We start from the raw sequence: 22865 nt of genomic DNA on the forward strand, positions 1-22865 counted from the left end.
AACAGATGCCAAGAAAGTAGGAAAAAATGGCCAAAGAAAAAGCATGGTCCAAGAAAGGAGGTAGAAAGAAACCCAAATGGGTCCATAAACACAATCAATGTGAAATGATTACACTCGCTTATTAAAATATGCTGCTTTTAAAAAGATTTACAACCTCTGAAGACAGCTTAAAAATAAAAGCATTTTTTAAATTTCTGAATTTCAAGGCTCTCTATTGCTTTAGTCAGTGGTTCTCCAACTTCTAATGAATCACCTGAGGTATTTGCTGAAATGCAGATTTCTGGGCCCTGACCCAGAAGTGTGGATTCCGTGGGCCTGGCTTGTAAACCCAGCAACCTGTATGTTTAACCAGTCAGCCAGCTCTTTCTGATGAAGGTGATCTGGGGCTCAAACCCTAGAACGTCAGAGTCTTCAGCCTTCGGCTTTGCCGTCAAAACCTTCCATCATCAGATCATCTTGCTTCTCTCAACTTGGCCTTCCCGGACCCCCAACAAGAATACTTTTCCTTTCACCATCTCCCACGTGGCCATTGCTCATACCCACCAGAGTGGGAGCTTCCTGGGGACATGGGAGACGCCTCATCGATCGTGTTGAACCCTTACAGCCCTTGGTGTGGTCGACTGAAAGGCCGGGCTCCATCGTTTTCTGGCTCATGAATAAGTCAGAGAGCCTGTGGGGAGAGTAAATGGGATGAGAGTGGAGGTAAACAGCTCAAGAAGAAGGAGAAAGAGAAGGAGAGGGAGAGAGAGAGAGGAAGGGGGAGGGGGAGGGGAGGGAAGGAAGAAAGGGGAGGAGGGAGGGGGCGAGGGAGCGGAGAAGAGGGCTGCAAGAGGCAGAGACTGCCAAGACGAGCCAGCCAGAGGGCTTAGGAGGAAAGAGCGAGCAGGGCGCAGCCGTGAAGGGTGACTCATCCGGGCTGTTGCTTCCCAGGCTCCAAATCCTCCGGGTTCCTCCCAGGGAGCTCTTCGGCCATCGTTTCTGCAGCGGCAAAGATGAAAGTCAGACAAAATCATCCAAAAGTGCTGAACTCAGCCGGCTAAGTCTTCAGGGCTTTATTAGACTTGACTTTCCTCAGACATTGAGGAAAATCTTCAGCTGAAGTCCATTAAGCAAATGAAAAAGCAGGAGAAAAAATAAACAGAGATGGATGTAGATAGCTGTTTTATGAGGCAAAGGAAGCAGTGGGGTCTGACAAAGCTCCCGGCCGTTACTTAGACTCCTGGATCCTCAGCCCTCAAGAACTCTCAAGATCGCCTTCTCTCCAAGAAACCCCCCCCCGCGGTCATCAAGGAAAGTTAACAGGATTTTTTTCCCTACAAAGACGAGGGCTGGCACAAGCTAAAGCAAAATATATCTACATTGTTTCTCAGGAGAGTTCCTGACACCAAGCAGTCTGTCTCCAAGGGGGGGATTAAGGAATATATCCAATACTGCCATCTGTATAATATATAAGTTATATAATATATATATATGTATATATAATGCTGCTCGGACCTCAAAGGAAACCAAGCCACGTTAATATTGTATACATTCCCCCTCAAATAGAAATTTGAATGCTAGACAATCACTTCAAACTCATATCTTTTTGTGATTATTAGTAGCATCTGATCTTTTTTTTGTTTTGTTTTTGTTTTTGTTTTTGCGGTACGTGGGCCTCTCACTGTTGTGGCCTCTCCCGTTGCGGAGCACAGGCTCTGGACGCGCAGGCTCAGCGGCCATGGCTCACGGGCCCAGCCGCTCCGCGGCATGTGGGATCCTCCCGGACCGGGGCACGAACCCGTGTCCCCCGCATCGGCAGGCAGACTCTCAACCACTGTGCTACCAGGGAAGCCCAATGTTCCAGATCTTTAATAATGCAAGTCAAAAAAAGACATATTGCACACCAACAATGTACGAAGTTCCATGCTTGGGCCTATGATGCGTGCAAAGATGAACAAAAGATCTACATTCACATCATCTTCCTTGTCTATGATTTTGTGAGCTTATTTTAGACACAAAAATAAAGTCACCCTTGGACTTTGTCTCCAAGCGAGAACTGTTCCCTCTGGGCAATGATTCTCTGTGCTCTGCCTATTTTCTTCAGGGGCAGGGGTGATTAGATTTTCCATTTCACATTCTGGGGCGGGTTCAGGGGCCGTGCTTCCTCACCTTGCCCTGAGGTTATGGAAACCGAGCCTGGTGCCAGCTCTGCTCTCTGGCAGGATCACGTGTCTGATGTGCCCAGCTGCAGAAAGCGGAGGGGGTGATGTACAAATTTAGTCCTTGGATTTTCTAAGCCAAGTAGAGTCTGCATTTCAAAACATTCTTACATTTTAAAAGGTGCAGGCTTTCCAAATACTGCAAAATTCTTGACATCCGAATACCTCCAGCCTCTGCTTTACACTGAAAGTGGACATGCATAATCACAGAAATAGTATTATCTCCAAGCAATTCTTTGGGGGAATAAAGAAACCTGCATCATCGAAAGTGAGCAGTATTGTTTTGCAGAACGGTTACACTATTTCTTGAAAAGGGAAACAATTTAAGTTGTGATCATTTTTAATAGATAAAAGTGCACACTCATCTTTTATGTACAATTAGTTACAGGAGTGTCTTTAACACATAACACAGGACCAGATTCTCGCTTGGCCCAAGTAAGTATCTTTAATTAATCTCCCCAAAGAACCCATAATCATCCCAAAGCCAGTCGCTGCTCTCTCAGCTCCAGAAACCAAATTAAATATGATTATTCTTTCTAGCAGGACACAGGAAAGGCATAACTAGTTCAAATCCACAGAAACCTCAACCTCATTTTTACCAATCATTTTAGCATCTCCTCCTTTGAAATTTTTGCAAGAGCTGCCTTCAAAACAAAATGGGCCTGTGCCTACCTTTTCCCAGTAGCTAATGGAGATGTTAATCACCAGGAAAGTGCATGGATTCTGTGCAGAAACCAGAGACAGGAGCTTCAGATACTCCACAAACCAGGTTACCAGTCAAAGGAAAAATATAAAGGATCAAGAGTTTCCCCAAATCCCCAAGTGAAATTAGAAATAATAACCGCTTGGAAGTGCCCATGATTTTTAACATCCGTGGAATGCTTGCTTGAGTTCATATCAAATATTATTACATCTGGGTCAGCAAATGGAATTGCCATGAAATCTTGGATCCTCGACTTTTCTTAAGCAAACTCATTAGTGGTGCAAACTCTGCCGTGAAAACCCATCCAGATTCGCAAGCAGTGTTATCTTTTCATCAAAAAACATTCAATTGTGGAAGACAAAGTGTAAAATCCTGGGCCGTGGGTACACGGGAGCAGCTATAACGTGAGGCGCTGGCCCGGTGGCAGTACCTTATGGAAACAGGCTGAGGATCCACTGCTTAATGAACGGAGGTGAGCAGAGATGGGGGCCGGCCTTCTGAGCACTGAGGGCTTGGGGTGGGGGGCGGGCCAAGGGTCCTAGAGATGGTGAAAGAAATGACAATTTCTAAACGGTGCAGCATGCCCTTAATCCAGGTCAGCCACTGTGAACAGAAGTATACTCCCCAATTAACTGTATAAAGGATATTGGGCAACAGCAATGATTATGTAAATAATTCTTGCTTAGAATTCTGCTAGATGATTGCTGTGCTCAGAAGGGAGAGTGATGACCCCAGTTGTTGTTGGTGATATTAGCTGGTTTGTGGAAAGCTGCATCTCTGGGTTAAATGGTTGTTCATTATGATCGGCTTTTACATTGAGTTTCCATAGATATGTCCTATTAACTCAATATTTATTAAGCTCTGACTAGGTAGGGCCAGGCACCAGGAAACTTTTTCTTATAGCAAAGTCACTTAATCACAAAGATTCATTCAACAGGCACTTACTGAATGCTCACTTGGAGAGAAACTGTGCTACACGTTAAAATGCAGCAAGGTAACGCTTTAAGCCGCATCTCTCTAACCAAAGACAGTACTAGACTATAACATTTCTAGAGTGTCTTTCTGGTTGAAAAAAAAGTCTCATTTTGATTGGTTTTATTATTTGTTTATAAATAGTTTGTCTTTCATTGTAAACTTCAAGAATCCAGATTCGTTATTGGGATTTTTTCTGAATCTAAATTTTGCATCGGAAAGGTCACTAGACGATTCAGTTCTCACCATTGGAGTCTGCCAGCATCGAGAACAGAGATACACGTTAGGTGGAATTTTAAACACGTGCTTACAAATTACTGCAAACCTCGGATACAATAAACAAATGACAGCAAGGGAATCAGGATTATTCCCATAGAACTTCCTTCCCACTTAAAAGTGGCAACATAATCGGGATTCCAGCAGAGTTGGGGCCCTCCTTTTGGGGGGACACATTCAAGGCTAGAGGTAGTTTGGTGGGGACCTCATTCCCCAGTCATCTGGCTCCCAGGAACATCTATTTTGCCTTTGACAGGGACCTGCGAGGGTTCTGATTTTTCATATTTTGAGAGTGCACAGTTGGATTAAATGATGGAAAAAGTCATGCCACACAGACATTTTCCTCTCAAGAAGTGAAGGAGAGTTCAGCCACAGTGCAAGTTTTTTCTGCGTTTATCTTGGACTGCAAAAAAATTACAAATGGAGATAACACAACACGCTGACATCTGAAAGTGAAAATGGGGAAGATTTGCAAAGATGATGGCAAAGAAAAAGGTCTACCAATTGGTGGGCATTTGTGGGGGGAAAAGGTAGTAGGAATTTGATGGGAAGGACCAAACACTAACACACACACACACACACACACACACACACACACAGATTCTCCCAGGAGCAGAGCACGAATGACTGCCACAAAGTTTAGTTAGTGTGTGTTTCATGGAGTAATCAATGTTATCCTATGGTCCTGAACCATGCCTGAGGGACCTGGGAATGTTTGGAACACTGGAGATCTTTCATTATGTATTCTGCAAATGTCAAAAATGTCAAGGAATAAAAACATTAAGAAGGCGAAACATTAAGCCAGGGTAAGATTCGTGTGGCATGAAAGACTCACGGAAGCTTCGTGTCCTACCCAAGCAGGTCCCTCGAGGCAGGGCAGAGGGCTCCAGGGGGTGAGCCGTCTAACCTTAGCGGAGCAGGCTCAAAAGTAGCAGTTCCTAATATTTTGGAAGTCCCAGATTCCTTTGGGGATTTGGTCAAATTTAGAAACCCTGTAAAGAAAGAATGCACGTGAATACCCTCACTGTACAATCACTTACAAAACGTTTTCAGATCTCCCAACGTGCTGCACTGAGAACTCTAACTTGAAAATCCTCCAGACCCTTCCGATGAATGAATCTTTATTTAGAGTGGTCTCATGTTTCTTCATCAAAATAGCTACCCAACCTGCCTGCTGCTTTTACCTAAGACTTCATTTTCTTCACCATGGTAATAAAAAGAGCCATAGCGGTCATCTCCATGAATGACGGTAGTAACCAGCATGTGTGGAGGCTCTTGTTATGTATCAGGCACTATTCTAACAGCTTACAGGTATCACCTTCACTTGGGCTACCAAGTAGCTACTCTGTTGAAGAAAGTACTGTTATGATCCCGTTTTACAGAAGGCGCCACTGAAGCACAGAAAAGTTAAAGTAACCATTTGTAGTTGGCCAGGGCAAACATTCAGACCCTGGCAGTCTGATTCCAGACCTTGCATTCTTAACTTTCCAGGTTCTTCTACTCATAAAAATGGCAGAGAAAACTGTAAACATAAACAAACACGCATGGTAAGAAAAGAAAAAAAAAAAAGATGAACCAAAGCATTTTTTTCATTGTTTTATCCTTTTTCCTTATTATTTCAGAGGAAGGTAGCCTAGAATCCTGACCAAAGTCCATCCCTTGTAAAGATGGGTTCCTCTCCAATTCCAGGGGCCAGTCGCCAGCAGTCACATACCTGAGCTGTATTGTTCTTGAGTCTTTCATCCTATTTTACATGCCCCAGAGAAGCGGAGTGACAATAATATAGACACCTATTTCTTTCAGCTTATTGCAACATATGGCAAGTTAGACGGCCCAGATTATCACCAACGTGGTCCCATTTTATAAAAAAGTAAGATCAGACTATATTAGTAGGGTTAACTGCATTAGTAGTTACTATGGTTAATTTTATAGACATGGGGCCTTTAAATAATAGAATCTTCACAATAATTTGTAATGAGAAGAGTGATCTCAAAAATCTTTTGTGCCATGGTTGCTGGGTTTGTCATGGGCAAAGTAGCTAAAAGTGTTGTCAGATTTAGCTATTTATCATTTTTATTTTACCATAAGCAAGTCCATTGAGTCTGTGTGTTTTCCCAGCACCACCAAGCAGCTCTTCAATTCTCAATGGACACTGACTGAGTGTCCTGTAATTTAACTCAGTCCTGACACTATCTCCATGGAGAAGCAGCCATCAGATCCCACAGGGTAAGGGCTCGGTCCCACAAGACAGCCGATCACAAATCCAGGCTGATACTTGTGCTTCTGACCAACAGGCTATAATTTGGAGGCTTCCACAATCCCCTCTTCTGGTTTGATTCATTGGCCAGAGGGGCTCACAAAACTCAGGTAAACAGTTTACTTACTAGATTATCAGTTTATTACAAAGGCCATTAAAGGTTACGAATGAACAGTCAGATGAAGACATCCACAGGGTCAGGCCTGGAAGCGTCCTGAACACAGGAGTTTCTGTCCGGGTCGAGTTTAGGAGGTACCAGCCCCCCAGCGTGTGGATATGCTCTGGTTCACCAACCTGGGAGCTCTCTGAGCCCCTCCTTTTGGGTTTTTATAGTGGCTTCATTACATAGACACAATTGATTAAATCACCGGCCACTGGGGACTGGACTCAACCTCCAGCCCCTCTCCCCTCCCTGGAGGCCAGGGGTGAGGTGAGGGGATGGGACTGAAAGTTCCAACCCTCTGATCACATGGTTGTTTCCCCTGGCGACCAGCCCCTATCCTTAGGTGCTCTGACAGTCATATCATTAACACAAACTCAGGTGTGGTTGAAAGGGGTTTGTTATGAATATCAGACACCTTTCTCACTCTTATTACTTAGGATGTTTCCAAGAAACCGGGGTGAAGACCAAATATATACTCCTTATTGTAAAGCACCATATCACACAAGTATTTCACGTTTGCTCAGCTTTATAAGTGGCTATCAGAGTTATGCAAACGAGCAGATATCTTTAACTTTAGATTTATTTATTTAGAACAACTTTAGACTAAATTTATATTTATCTCTATCTTCCCTTTACCCAGGTCCTTAACACTAACATGTGACCTATCCACGGCACATTTGTCAAAATTGAGAAATCAATGCATTAACTACAGACGCTATTCAGAGTTCGTCAGTTTTATGAATATTGTCCTTTCTCTGTTCCAGGAGCCGATGCAAGACAGCACATTAGATTGAATCATTGTATCTTCTTCACCTCTTCTGGTCTGTAACAATTTCTCATCTAGTTTTTCATGACTTTGATACATTTAAAGAGTTCTGGTCAGGTACTTTGTAGAATGTCCTTCGTTGGGGTTTTGACTTATCTTATGATTGGACTGGGATTATGGATGCCAGGGGAGAAAACCACAGAGGTAAGTGCCCTTCTCATCACATCACATCAGGGGCTACAGAACATGACTCTTGACTGATGAGATCAACCTTCATCACTGGCTAAGGTGGGGTCTTCCAGGTTTCTCTAATATAAAGTCACTTTTTTTTCCCTTTCCATACTCTCTCTGTTGGAAGCAAGTCACTAAATCCAGCCCCTACTCAAAAGGAAGAGAATTAAGCTCCATTTCCTAGACAAGGGATTATCTACAAAGATTATTTAGAATTCTTCTGTATATGTCCTTCAACATACCTGTTTATTTTTATTGTTTTATCGGTGGTGCACTTTTGTTTGTTTGTTTGTTTGTTTTGCAAATATACACCCAATCATTCCAGTAGCATTTGTTGAAAAAACTCATTTTTCCTTTTAATTGCATTTACATCTTCGTAAAAATTCAGTTGACTATATTTTTGTGAGTCTATTTCTGGGCTCTCTATTCTGTTTTATTGTTCTATGTGTCTATCTTTCCACCAATACCCTACTGTATCGATTACTGCAGTGTTATATGAAGTCTTAAAACCAGGTTCCAAGGTCCTTCAACTTTGTTCTTTTTCAGAATAGTTTTGGGTATTCAGTCCCTTTACCTTTCCATAAAAATTTTAGAATCATCTTATTAACATTTCAAAACAACTTTCTCAGTTTTTGTTTGTGATTCCATTGAATCTATCAATCAAATCTTAATAATACTGAGCCTTCAAATCCATGAACATGGTGTATCTTTCCATTTATTTAGATCCTCTTGATATTTTCATTTGTTATAGTTGTCAGCATATAGGTCCTGCATATATTTCGTTAGAGTTAAACTTAAGTACTTCGTTTTTGTGCTATTTTTAAAAGTATTTTATAATGTCAAATTCTATTTTGTATTGGTGGTATATAAGACTATGACTGACTTTTGTATATTTACTTTATATCTCACAAACTCGCTAAACACATATTTTTGAAGAAAGAAAAAGGCACAATCTACCTTGATTTTCTCACTGATCAGTAAAATCCTTAACTCAAAGGAAGTTGAAAAAGATGTTTGAAGACCAAGCCTATAATATTTTTTATATTAGAGACAGTTCACAGGAAAAGATCCACAGATGGCTCCTGAATGTATGAAAGGAAATATAAATTGAAACTATTAAGAAACCATTTCTCACCTCTCAGATGGGCAAAGATTAAAAAGTCTAATAACACCATTGCTGGCCAGGCAGAGGGGAAAGAGCCTTATCTTCCTGGTACAGGCCCACGTGAAAGGCAATTTGGCAATGTCTAGCAAAATTACAAAAACACTCTAAAACTCAGCAATTCCACTTCTAGGATTTATCCTACAGATATTTTTACAAATATGCAAATAACATATGTGTGAGATTATTTCGTTTAATATGTTTATAATACAAGAATGAAACAATTTAAATGTGCATCGATACCCAGTCGACTAAATATGTTATATCACACTGCAATACAGCACAGTCATAAAAATAGATCCTTAAAATATATTATCAAGTTTTAAAAGTAAGGTACAGGAATAGTTTAAGAAGAAAAATCAAAGACTATATTCATATATGTGTGTGTATGTATCACATCTCTGGAAGACATAGTTGTATCATTTGTTGCCTGTAGGAAAGAAAACTAGTGCTTGATTGAGAGGGTGGGAAAGAGAATTTTTTACTATCCTATTTATGTTTTTGGAATTTTGAGATTTGGTACTAAAAATTGTCTTATATCTGCACACTTCTAAAATCTTAGCAATACTCCCCAACCTCTTCTAAAATCTTCCAAAAGAAAATGATAGGTTTCAAGGCCATTTATTAAAAATAGAAAACTCTGATTATTTCTAATTAAGTTACAAAAGCAAAGATTGATAACTGGAAAAGTAAAATTGTATTAGGTAAATTTCAATAAAATCTTTGATTAATTGGCATATAGAATTTAAGAAAAGAATATAATGATTATTATGTGCAGCCAACAAGAATTTCTTTTCCTTAGATCTGCATACCACGATGAGAATTAATTTCAAATATCCATTAAATCTGAGCATGGAAATAAATGGATCTTGAAACTAGCCCTTTAGTTATTGATCCACTAAGCATTAAACCAAAGTTTTCAAATCTAATGAATCCCATTCAATCTTTCTGCTCTCACTAAAAACATTTTATTAATAATAACAATTCAATTAGAGAAAGATATTTTGTGCTGTTAATACAAGTTTTGAATGTTAATTTAACCTCTGTCTCACCCTTTTCCAAATTTTAGTTTTGTTATGTTTATAATTTACATCACGTATTAATACAGAAGAGCATGAGTGTGATTTATAATTCAGTGTACACCTACTGGGAATACACACTTAATTTCCTTTACCAATGGGATTTGTGATAAAGTTTAGAGACTGCTGCTTTAGAAACAAGCTCTCACTGGAATGGGAGGCCCCAGTGCAGTCGAGTAGTGAGGAAGAAGAAGAAAGGAGAAGTAGACAGTTCCAAAATGTAGTTACCACCTAAGTCCCAAGAAATAGAATTCTGGAATCTCTAGAGAGTTGGAGACAGAAGAGCTAAGAATTCTTCTTTCTCTAAAGCTCTAAAGAAAGGTCCTTGGTTGAGGCCAAGATCACTTGTGCCTTGTAAGAATCAGGAATGGCTTCATGGGCTACAGGAAGCTCCTGTGAGCTGCCGATCACTGATTGAGTAAGTAGAAGTGTTTCTCCGCCAGAATCACCTGAGGGGTGTCTGTGAGGCAGGTACCTTTTTAGTAAGACCTAAATTACTCTAATGAAGCCACTGTCCCAAAGAATCAGCAATGGCAACCCCTGGCTTGAAGGATGTAGAACTTTGTACTTGGGGCCAGCACTGCTGTGGGGTTTTGTTTTATTTTGATTTGTTTGAGACCAGTGAGATTCTAAGACAAGGGGTGGAAACCATCTGAATTTGTAAGCTCTGTGTCATAAACCTCGTTGGTCTCTTTCTCAGTGCCTGGCACAATGCTAGGTTATAGCTCACTGCTATACCCCAGGGACTTTTGCTATAAAGGGCCAGATAATAAATATTTTAGACTTTGTGGTCAATACGGTCTCTAACACAACACTCAACTGGAAAAAGCAGCCATATACAATATATTACTGAATGGGCGTGGCTATGTTCCAATAAAACTTTACTTACAAAAGCAGACCTAGTTAATGACCCTTGCTACTCACCAGTATGTATTCTAGATACCCCATCTGAGATGTAGTCACCTTATTGCTTAATTACTTTAAAGCCCCCATAATGATTCTCCCTCTGGCCTTGCTGAATACTCAGCCCTGTTTTTAGCCTCACCTCTCAGTTGGAAAACTTAGCTCCACGAGGAGAAACTAACAACTCTAGAAACTTCTAGACAGATAAAGAAAATGATACTGAATGAAAATATGTATGAATATCAGGTTCAGTATGAGGAACAGTATTCAGAAATTTCACTCCACCCTCATCCCAGCAAGGTTGTCCTATTTGGGGAAGACAGATTCCTTCAAGAGAGGAACCACTTCTGGAAAACCAGTAGCCAGTGAGGCATGGACCTCTTGATCCTACTCCCATTTTAAATAATTCAGTGGGGTATCTTTATGCCCTCTCCACTCCCACCACCAACACTTTCCTCCTCTTCTGACCCACAGTCATCCACCCCATCTTGCTCCTCAGCTGACACCAGACTTTTAGGAAGGCCCGTGAAACAGTGATGGAAGAAACCCAAAAAACATTGCATTTGCAATGTAACACTGATATTTTTGAAGCAACATTCCCACATTTGGAAAAGTACGAAGGAAAGAGAAAGGAAGAAGGATAAGGTGCTAAATCTTCTCCCTTTAATAAACCTCCATCAATAAATCTTAAAGTGGTCCATGTAGACCCTTGTATATTTCATCTCTGGCCGAAACTGAGGTGTCTGTTTCCATGTGCATAGGGAATGGTTACCTCTTAGTATTCTATTTTTTGTTTTGTTTTGTTTTGTTTCATAGAGTTAAAATGGGAGTCCTAGAAATGCTTCACACTCTGTGGTTTCCATCCGGACGTCAATAGAGGGTTAATTTCTTTGCATGCCTGGTCCCCGGGAACATAGCATTTACTTGAAAGTAACCATGTAGAAAGGGTTAGAGAGCCTGCACTCACCCTTTCCCTGTACTGTGTACTCACTGCCCTTGGTTTTTCCCTGATGCTGGCTCTGAATGTTCACAAGTGACAGGAAACATTTAGGCTGGCAGATTTCGAAGTTCTCATTGGCGATACACTTAGTCTCAGGAATCAGGACAAAGCAGGGCTGTCTGATGTGGTCTCTCATTTTTGACAGGTTCTGCCTTCAACACGCCTGGGGATGAAGGCTGCTGGTACTTTGGCCCTGATGGGCTGCCTGATCACAGTCGTTGAACCCAAAATCTACACTCGCTGTAAACTGGCAAAAATATTTTCGAGGGCTGGCCTGGACAATTACCGGGGCTTTAGCCTTGGAAACTGTGAGATTTCTCCCTTCCTGTTCTTTTTCTTCCCTTGGATTCTCCCTTGGGATGTCAAAGGCCCCATCCACACTCACTTCTGTTTGCTCCAAGCCTGTCCATGCTCTGCCCCACCAGGGACGGCTCCTGGCTGTTCACATGTCCTCAACTGCTGCTCTCGGGGGCTTCTCTCCTCCTCCCTGCCCCTCTTGTCCTCACTCCTGGAGTCCTGTACGAATGACACCAGCAAGGGAAGGGGAAAACACCACCATTCTTGCTGACAGTGTAGGGGGCAGATCTGACGTTTAGTCTACTCCAAACTCAGCCACTGACTATGTGTGCCACCCTGCCCATCCTGTGCCCCTCGGGTGCACTACCAGCCCTGACCCTCCCCAAGCTTTGTCGGGAGCAGAGCATGTTCCCTTAGCCTGTATAAGGGAACTCTCCCCCTCAGAGCAGGGTTGGAGAAAAAAATGCATTTTTTTCCCTCACATTTCTGGCTTTTTCTCCCTCTAGGGATCTGCATGGCCTACTACGAGAGCCACTACAACACCACTGCTCAGACTGACCTGGAGGATGGGAGCACCGACTATGGCATTTTTAAGATAAACAGTTACACGTGGTGCAGACATGCGAAGCTGCAAGAGAAAAACCACTGTCATGTGGCCTGCACAGGTATGCTTTTGACTCTACAAATATTATCCGTAGGGATAGACGGGAAAGTTGATCATGGAATATCCACCCACCTTCTGCTTTAACCAAAATTTGGAGTCCAGATGTGCAAGTAGGTCTGCACCAGGCTAATAAATTATTCAACAGTTCCCCAAGGTGACACTCATGATCCTGTGGCCTACTTGTCCAAAGATGACTTTTCCCTTCTAGGGTAGTTTTTATGAAGCCCACCACAAAAACAGGGGCCTGGATAAATGACCTTACTACACTTTCATGCATAGAAAAGTTAAATATATTCATTAAGAAGGAAAAAGCTGTTCACCAACTGCTTTCCATAAGCAATTCACTCAATACATGCAGTTTATGCTTCTTTGTACAGAATGAGACAAATAAATTCACTTCACATAGCACTTCGTAAACAGCAGAAATGACGCTAGAATTCACTTCCAAGTCTTTTACTTCAATCACTTGAGAAATATATGTGTGCACAGAACTGAGCATAGCAGGACGCATCAGACACGAATTCTGGTGTTAGGGAAGAGAATATGTGCTTATACGAAGTTCGATAAATGACTGTAAACAGGTGTGGGCTTCCAAGGAAAGAGATATTATTAATAAAGTCATGGGAAGCTTTGTAGACATAATGATATTTTACCTAAGATTTGGAAGATAGGTAAGATTTGGATATTCAAAGATAGAGAAGTGTCATTCCAGGTAAGGAGAACAAAAAAGCAAAAAGGTGCATGAAAAATAACAGGACATGTGGTTGTAAACGTTGATGACTACCTGACCGCAGAGCACCTTGGGACCCAGGCTAAGGAGCATACACTGATTTCTGCCTGCACTAGGAAATCAGAATAGGTCAGTTGATTCAACATTGCTTCAGAAAAATTAATATGCAAGCTGGGTGTGAGAGAGATTAAAGAAGAGATGATTTAAGTGAGAGATAAAAAGACCTGAATGATGGTCATGGCTGGTGGTATGGAGAAGAATATGCAAGGGACACTCAATGGTAGAAGGATGGAGTGAATAAGTGGTTGTCTTGTTTGCTCCCCCTCTAGAAGGTAAGTTCTGTGAGGGCAGGAGTCTTATCTGTTTTGATCACTGGTGTATCCTCAGTGCCTAGAATGGTCCCTCGCCATTGTTGGAGCTCAAGAAATATTCATTAACTAAATGAATGTAGGGAAAAGAGCAAGGGTGAAGACAAAGAGTGATAAAATTCCTTAGGAGCAGGAAATAAACTTTTATTTCTCTTGGACACATACAAGATAATCAGTACATAACTGTGAATGTATGAATGACAGAACACTATGTTAATTTACCTAATAAGTTGTCCTTACTCCTACAATGCTATGGAATGCTCGCTACCTCCTGACCAATTGTTGGTCAACCCTTAATTTAGAGTATTCTTTTGTTGAGCCAAAATCCATGTCCTTATAGCTTTATTCCATTAATGCTAGTTTTTCCTTCTGGATTTATTCAAAACAGATTTTCTCTATTTTATACACAGCAACTTATTAAATGTTTGAAAATAATTAGTAGGTATTTCTCATCTTCAATTCTTATCTCCGAGGCTCAAACATTCAGTACCTTCACTTTGTTACAGGTTTGACTTTTAAACTCCTTCCCTTCTTGGTCGCTCTCATTAGCATCTCCTATGAGCTTGCCAATAGAGTCTTCTAGTTAAACATGGTGGTTGGATGTGTATATCGTTAGAAGCTGGAAAGTGAGAGGACAAATGGTGACTAATTTAGCAATTAGAGAATTGCTAAATCGTGAATTTTAAACTGACCATGGGAAAGCCAAGAAGCAACCACAGGATCCCAAAAGGGCTCAGAAATTAGCAGCATCAGCTACTTCCGGAAACGGGAGTGAAGGCAGGTTGACAACAGGATGATCAGTTGGAAATCCAGTTAAGGAGCAGCTGATTCCCCTCCTGATTCCATTCATGTATTGACTGCTCCTCCTCAACCCTGGCAGGATACTGGGGCTCTCTCTCCTGGACAGGATAAGTAGAACATCTCTCAACTGAGAGACCTCGCCAACATTTGAGTGTGAGAGCTCCATACTAAACATGGAGTTAAGTTTCTGTAGTCCCAGTCACCTTCCTCCACTCCGATCCTGGAATGTTGGCAACCAGCCTAGCCTCTCCAGAAGAGAAGACCTTGCTCTGGGGAATCCAGCCAGATGGAAAGGAAGTAACTGAAGTGGGACTTGCCAGTGAACAAACTAGCTAGATCTCCCTACAGTGAGATGCACAGTTGAAAATCCCCACCTCTGTGTACAGAACTCCTAATCAGCTCTTTAGTGTCCCTCTCCTAAATAAGTGCAGATAACTGAGGGGCATTAGGCTTCATAGGAGCGTCACTGACATGAAAGAATGAGACCACAACCACCACCACCAACAACAACAACAAAAACCAGATAAAAGTAACTTATTGAAAGCAGAGATTATGCTGGGAAATGAAAACTTCAAAAAGAAACTATCATTAATATCTTTGATATGTTTACATTTATAGTGAATTTCTCATTGACAGCATATAATTGGGTGTTGCTTTTATAGCCAGTCCAACAACTTCTGCTTTTCAACAGTAATGTTTAGACCAGGGGACTTTTTCTGAAAGGGACAGATAATAAACAGTTTAGGTGTTGTGAGCCTTATAGTCTCTTTTGTAACTATTCAACTCTTCACGTAGCACAAAAGCAGTCACAGACAATACGTAAATGAATGGGCATGACTGTGTTCTAATAAAACTTTATTTACAAAAACAGAGGGTGGGCCTGTGGGTCCTACATAGTTTGCTGAACCTTGATTTCGATCATTTATATTTAATGTAATTGCTGATATGATTACTTTAAAATCTACCATCTATTTGTGGGATCTATCCATCTATTCTTGATTTATTTTTCCTGCCTTCTTTTGGATTAATTGAATCTTTCCAGTATTCTCTCTTATTTCCACCACTGGCTTATTAGCTGTACTTCTGTTTTATTTTTAGTGGTTCCTCTAGGGTTTACAATATGCATCACATTCTACCTTCAAAAAACATTATACCACTTCACATATAATAGAGTTGACCCTTGATTTTCTCCGGCTCCCTGTAGATAATGTGTCCTTTTTCCTCTAGCCCCTTTTTACAATTTCCTCTTTGTCACCAATTTTCAGCAATTTGATCACAAATGTCTGTTTTTTGTGTGTGTTTATCTTACTTGATATTCGCTAACATTTTGGATCCCTGAGTGGATAATTTTTTAATTTCTCCTTCTAGGAGTCTAATAACACATGTGTTAGATCATTTAATGTTTTCCTATAGGTCACTGAGGCTCTTCATTTTTTTTCAGCCTTTTTCACTTTCTTTGTTTTTTTCTTTTTCAATTGTTTCCACCACCCTATGTTCAAGTCTCTGATCTTTCTTCTGAAGTGCCTCACCAGTTGAATGTTTCATTTCAGATAATGCATTTTTTCAGTGCTAGGTAATTATTTTATATCTTCCATTTCTCTCATCTGATTCATGTTTTCCTGTAAGTCCTTGATAGCAATAAACATATTTATAAGCACTGTTTTAAGTTTCTTATCTGCTAATTCAATCAACTCTGTCACTTCTGGGTCTTCCCTTTGACTGATCTTTCTCCTGGTTATGGGTCACATTTCCATACCTCTTTGTACATGTGATCGCTTTTTGTTGGATACTAGACAGCGTGTGTATTACATTGTTGAGTGTCAGGGTTTTGTTGTCTTCCTTTAAGGATTATTGAAGTTCATCTTGGCAAGCAGTCAGTTCTGGCCAGGGATGCTCTAGAGCAGTCATTATGGGAGGACTAGTTCAGCCTTACTCTCAAAGTATTTCCCTTTTAGCCTCTCTTGAATATCCTGAGGTTCAGCAAAGTCTCTCTCCTCTGGCCAGTCAGAAATCACGTCTCCCAGCCCTGGCTGATCCCTGCAATTGTTGAGGTCCCTCGCAACACTTCTCTGACTAGTCTCATGGGGTTTTACCCTTGACATGCCTGGTTTGGTCTTCAGCCAAAGACTCAGTGACATCTCTCTGCAGAGCTCAGGTGTGCTCCTTTTGGTGACTCCTTCCTCTCAGGGAGCCTCTCGACAAATGCCAACTGTCTCAGCCTCTCATCTCTGTCTCCTCCACGTAGACTGCCATCTCCTATCTGGGTTTTACCTTCAAGGTCTGGAAAGTGGCACTGGGAAGACAGCCACAGAAGTCACAAGGTGAGCCTCGTCTGGTTTCCATCTCTCAAGGATTCTGCATTCCCTGTTGTCTAATGCCTGAAAATCATGATCACATGTTTTGTCTAGTTGTCTAGTTGTTTACAGTAGGAGAGAAAATCTGCCGCTCACGGCCGTGCTTGACTTTACATGCAGTTTACTGATTGAGGATTGTCCAATGTTGTGCCAGTTAAGGAAGTCTGGGGTAAATGTATATCTGCAAGACAACCACAGATTCTCAGAAATTAAAATGTTAGATGGTTCGTGGTTAGAGGTGAAGGATCACTCATATCTGCTTTCTCATCATCAAAAGCCTGGGATTTTTAGGGACAGCTTTAAAATAGAAAACAGGATGTTGGTTTTATACCCTAATCACCCTCTATGACCGGCCGCCCCCAGCCTCAGGCCAGAGAGGCTGTAATTAGGGACAATGTCATTCTGTCCCATGGATTACAGAAGTAGGGACATTCGTCATGGGAACCTAGAAACAAGCTAGCATTACAGTGTGTGTGCAAGGTAGGTGACACCTCATGCGTGTACAGAATACATGCACCCCACGCCCACCCACTGAAGCTACGTGCTCTTGTTAGTACCAGACCAAACCATATTCCTCAGATTGCTGCCGGCCTTCCCAAACTATTTGGACATAATATTTGTTATATATACATATATAGAAATATAAACATATCTATGTATACACAAACTCACATACCTATAATAATATAATAGCAATCTTTATTTCCCTCCAATAACTTAGTCCTTATTAAAATAAGAGATGTTTAAGAAAACCATCATTGCCCCCTGTATCTAGGCTAGCCCACTTACATTAATCTCTATTTCTCATATCAGCCTGGTATCTGAGTTGGCCATTGTCACTTCAGAGAGTACGAGGAGATGTAAATTCTGGGTTAAGATAGTGGTATTTCCATTGGGGGCCAGGACTATGCTGGGGAGAGACAGACTTTGCAGTAGAACTCATCTTACCTGAAAAGAACGAGTTCTTTTTGTGTAGATTGTTGCTGTTTTCTTTTGTTGGATGGGAGAGAATAAATGATTCCATGGAACGATGCTTTGATGTTCAACCTAACCCTTTCCTTGTCTGTGTTTGACTGGACAGAATTGTCTACTTGAAGTAAATGGAGCAGAAGCCATTCTTGGCTCGGGCGCCGGTATATACGTGCTCTCTGGGCTCATTTCTGCCCCTCTGCTGCCCCTCTGTGGCAATTTCACGGGGTTTCTCACATCTCAGCCCCGTGCCAGGTTCTTTATTCCCCAGCCCCGACCTAGCTTAACACATTATCCTAAGGAAATTCAAACTCACGTCCAACTTGCACTTGCAAAACCTCTCAGTTGTGCAACAAACTGGGACATTGACAAACACTTTCCACCATCTGTACGACCTGGGCCTGCAGTACCTACGCCTCCCACCAAGCCGTGCACAGCATCTCCAGATGGGCAACCTGCCGCACCACAAACACGAGCTTTGTTCTCTGTGTACTGGCCCCAGGGCTGCGCCGAGGCAGGTCTAACAGCGTACCCTCTGCTTCTTCCCTACTCTGTGTAATCTGTGTCCTGCCATCCCTGGAGACCCCAGAGAACCCACTTCTCCTAGGAAACAGGCCCCAACCACGTTCAATCACAAACACCAGTGTCTCAAGCACTCATCAGGAATGTATGCACACGAAATAAAGTGTTTCTAAGTAATCTGAACTTGTATTAGATACCAAGCCCTTAAGTTTGGATAATAATTACTTGAAAAATTAATGAAGTATTTACACTTTTATTATCGACTTTGTTAGCAGACGGTGTTGCACAGGCGGGAACCTTGTTGCAGTAGCTCTGTTGGAAGGAAGTAGCCTTAGGTTTGAAGGCAGACTCGCTTACTGGGTGGATGACCTCAGTTTACAGGGATGATAATGGCTGTAGCCATGGTAATCCTGTAGTATGAGGATGAAGAGGCTTCATATGTGCTGGACATAGGGTACATTTTCCATAAAGGTCAACTAATAGCAATAGCTATTGTTAGAAATAATTCTCTTCCCAGAAACAAGGCAAAAGACTTTTATAAGCTAATAAAGCTTTATTTGCTTTCCAGAAAAGTTGAATCCATTACACTTCCATCAGCAAGAACTCAGGAGTGCATATGTCATTGCACCCTTGTCAATATCGAGCGTTACCCAATTCCTACAAAATCTTTGCTCAGTTGTTAAATAGAAATTCTGTCAAATGGCTTGGGTTTTTGTGTCTTGGATTGGTGGTTGTGGTGGGCGTGGATGTGGATTTCCCAGGTTCCCCTCAAAGGAAGGACATTTGGTCCCAGCTGCATTTGTGTGATTTGCACACTCTCTACTAGCACCTGCTCGGGTGTCAAGAGCTGCATCCCCTAAGGTTCTGCCCCTGTGGGCAGCCCAAACCCGGGGAGTGAGTGCAGCAGGGGTATAAAAACTGGGCCTCAGAGGGGTCCAACCTGGGCAACTCTGATGGGCAACATTCACCACAGGCTCAAGGTCAGGGGGTGAGGTTTGATGGGCCTAGATCACAGCTATGGTCTCCGCCTGCCCAGCCCTGCTTCTGCCCATTTCTTCTACAGGCGTGGATCCCTAATAAATACCTTGCACTCCAAACCCATCTCAGCAACTGCTTCTGGAGAAACCAACTTGCAACAGAAATGATGTTGGACTTTTTTTTGTTTATTTGACTTTTTCTGTCGTGTTTGTGTTGAGAAGGATTTTGAGGCCACTTCTGGTGAAGCAATATCAATGAACACATTTTCAGTTGAAAGATTTGTTACATCTGAAAGCCATAGAAAAAGTAACAAAGGCAAAGATTGATGTATTTGACATAAAACTTAAAAATTTCTGCATGTGAAAAACACCTTGGGTAAAAAGAAAATTATTGCACAAACCAGAAAGTTACAATAGACAAAAGTTTAATAATTATCTAGAAAGAGATGTTCCATGTCAAATTAACACAAGTAAAGAAAACACTGTACTGTCCTCTCTCACTTGCGTGTTTCTTTAGGACATAAAAAACATTTTCCTGTTGTGTTTTCCCTAAACACATTTCCAAAAACCTTTCAGGGCTGGTCCATTCCTCTGAAACATCAAGGAGTCTGAAACTTTAAGATATGGATGGTCTAGAAACAAAAACAGTTCTTTGATTTGTGAAGAAGTGTAACAAAAATAAGGATATGGCTCATGGTTCTTCCAACCCGCCTGCTCCAAAAGCAGTGAGAAAAGAGAAGAAAATCTGATTCGGGCCTCCCCAGCTCCAACAATAAAATCTCAGCTAACCCTCTACTCTCTCTTACAGACTTGATCACTGACGACCTCACAGATGCAATTATCTGTGCCAAGAAAATTGTTAAAGAGACAGATGGGATGAACTACTGGTAAGAGTCTTTCCTTGGGAGACAAACTGATGTGGGTGGAACCTACAGTGTGTCTGTCCGTCACCGCTGCAAGGGATGGAGACAAGTTCACCTCTGCAGAGTGATCCAGTGATTTTCATGTGACTTAGTCTATATCCTCCTCTCTTAGGGTGTGGGTGTGCAGTGAACCTGGTAGAAGGGATTAGTATATGGGGAGGAGAGGTGGTAAGGAGTCAGAATAATTTGCAATTGCTTTCAACGTCAAGGTATTCCAAGCAATGAAGAGAGAGGTGCTTTCTCATGTGAATTGGAGAGCATCCGTGAAGACAACACACCAGAGGAAAAAGCTCGAGTTTGCTCTAGATTTGGATAAGGTTTTGGAAGTCTATGGCAGGGAGAGGAAAATGACCATGTCAGTTGCATGAGAAATGGACAGGAAACTTCCCCAGGTTGTGCATGAGACATGGCTAAGCTGGCGCCCACGGTCATCTCTGCGGCTGTGTTTCTTGTGTTGTTAATCAGGTCACTCACTTGGGGATCCCAAATTTTCAGAGATGTGGATGTTTAACAAAATGACCCATCCTTATAAAAGTTGCTTACTTGTTGCCGAGGCTAATATGGGCTCTAGGAAAAAACTAGGGAGAGGAAAGTCTTAACAAGGCAAAAAGATAGAGTCCTTGGATCTCAGTAGCAAATGACACTGAACCCTGGGCACCACGGGTTACATGCGTTAATTGTCTATGGTGTTTGAACCTCAGAATATTTGGATTGTCATGCTTTTCTCTGTTGTTTCTGCTTCCCTCTCCTCCTTAGGCAAGGCTGGAAGAAGCATTGTGAGGGCAAAGACCTGTCTGGGTGGAAAAAGGGATGTGAGGTTTCATGAACTGGACTGGCACCAAGGATGCTTCACAACAGCCCCCTAGGATTTGTAAGAACAGTCGTGTCATCTTGTCTCCCTTCCTCCTAATAGTCCTGCTAGAGTTGGAGAGGGAAAGTTAAGCTATATTTTTAAGGAAGTAAATAGTTCCATTTAAATGTCTTGACTTTACCCTGACTAAATTTCAATGATGTCGTAATAGCACATGGTTAAGACTTGAAAAGTAACCTACAAAATGTTCTAGCCCTGGAAGGAACAAGCTTCTCTTCTTTACTGTAATAAGTCCTGATTCCTGTGGCCCTGAAATGGCTGCTTATTTTAAAAATACGATTCCCAGGTCAAGGAGAACGCTGGAGGAATGACCATAGTTTGCTGACCTCTGTCCTGGAGCAGTAAGCCCTTCTTCTCCTGGTCATCGGATGAATAGCCCTTCCTCAGCTCATCTCTGCCAGAGAGAATGTTCCTGATTCCTCCAGGCAGTTATGATGGGTATTCTAATGGGACCAAATAGATGAAGTTGCAGCTCTTAGCCCCAGGGTTCCCCATGTTATTCCAACATCCATTTAAATTAAACCTATCAAAAACCACACTTACATCCTCATGACAAAATTGTTTCCAGACTTAGACCTACAGATTTCATTAGTTTGCTCGGAAACTGGCCTGACTAAAGATATTTCATTAGCTGGAACAGTGGGCTGAGGAGATCCCCAGAGATATTCCCAGGATGCCCTCTGCTCCATGCAGGGGTGGCTCCTCTACAGCACAGCTCCACTCTGCTGAGTTTTGCCTTGTCCATTCTCCATCCTGCTAGGGTTAGAAGTGGTTGGGCCTGTGTTGTTGGAACTTTAGGGTCAGGTTGAACGCAATCTGACTGTGAGAATGCACCGAACTGAGGTTTGTTGGAAAAACGGTTATGCCTGCAAATAAGTTGCCCACTTAGAAGAAAGTCCCCACGAGTCAGACTGATGGTTTCGTCATAGCACCTAAATAACCCATAAACACTCTCTAGTGGCCAGCTGCCTCGGTTTACTGTTGGCTCATTCCGCATCCACTGGCTTTACTTGCAGACATAGCCTTTAAAAGCAGAACGCTACTTTCCAAAAGAATATAAACGTTTTATATATGCCTAAACAAACGTAATCCTGTGACAATTTAACAGGCATTACAAAGCACGGAAAAAAAAAAAACTTTCAAAACTTCTGATGTAAGAATCAAAAAATAATTACTTAAGATGGCTGAAGAAAATCTGAGAATTTTAGTGTCCATTACACTGTACTAAATCAACAATCAGTGCTTGTAGAGGTCCATAAATATGTATTTTTCATTATTATTGTCTTGTCATTCATCCACCTTACAGTCTCCATTCTTAGTCAAACCTGCATCGTTAAAACCAGTGGTACCATGTTAATGACATAGGTGGGCATGGGTCCCGGTGCCAGCTATTCAAAGACTAGGGGAAAATTTTTTAACAAAACAAAAATTCAAATCCAAAAAGTTCCAAGGTGAAGGGAAGCTAGCTGGCTCCACAATTTGATGGATCTTTCTGCAAAACTCATAAATGTTCTAAGCATGCAATCTTACTCTCTCTCTTCCCAAGTGTTTCATTTATTATTTCCATACATAATAAGTTAGGATAAAAAATGCATTATCCTGGATAGTTTTCCACAATCAATACCCTCTTAAATTCAAGGGGAAAATATTACTCCTATTCCTGAGTTATCTTTATTTAT

The 22865-nt window shown here is 41.6% G+C and overlaps 1 protein-coding gene across 1 annotated transcript; it reads left to right on the forward strand.

Annotated features, from left to right (window-relative positions):
- The first annotated feature begins 11864 nt into the window (after window positions 1-11864).
- LOC111177963 (lysozyme-like protein 1) lies at window positions 11865-21848 on the forward strand. Its single transcript, XM_022580212.2, has 4 exons — window positions 11865-12018; window positions 12514-12672; window positions 20201-20279; window positions 21072-21848. Exons 1-4 carry the CDS (start codon window positions 11880-11882, stop codon window positions 21139-21141), a joined length of 447 nt encoding a protein of 148 aa, XP_022435920.1. The 5' UTR covers window positions 11865-11879; the 3' UTR covers window positions 21142-21848.
- The last annotated feature ends 1017 nt before the right edge of the window (window positions 21849-22865 follow it).

The sequence above is a fragment of the Delphinapterus leucas genome, chromosome 2 (assembly GCF_059928025.1).
Source record: "Delphinapterus leucas isolate spDelLeu-1000000601 "Yukka" chromosome 2, BTC_Dleu_Yukka2, whole genome shotgun sequence".
In the NCBI taxonomy this organism is placed as follows: domain Eukaryota; kingdom Metazoa; phylum Chordata; class Mammalia; order Artiodactyla; family Monodontidae; genus Delphinapterus; species Delphinapterus leucas.

What these genes read in the sequence shown, in the direction of transcription:
- LOC111177963 (XM_022580212.2), top strand. Translation starts at nt 11,880, where the DNA reads ATGAAGGCTGCTGGTACTTTGGCCCTGATGGGCTGCCTGATCACAGTC. An exon ending in GGGCTTTAGCCTTGGAAACT is followed by an intron (nt 12,019 to 12,513) that starts GTGAGATTTCTC and finishes TTCTCCCTCTAG; the next exon opens with GGATCTGCATGGCCTACTAC. An exon ending in ACAGATGGGATGAACTACTG is followed by an intron (nt 20,280 to 21,071) that starts GTAAGAGTCTTT and finishes TCTCCTCCTTAG; the next exon opens with GCAAGGCTGGAAGAAGCATT.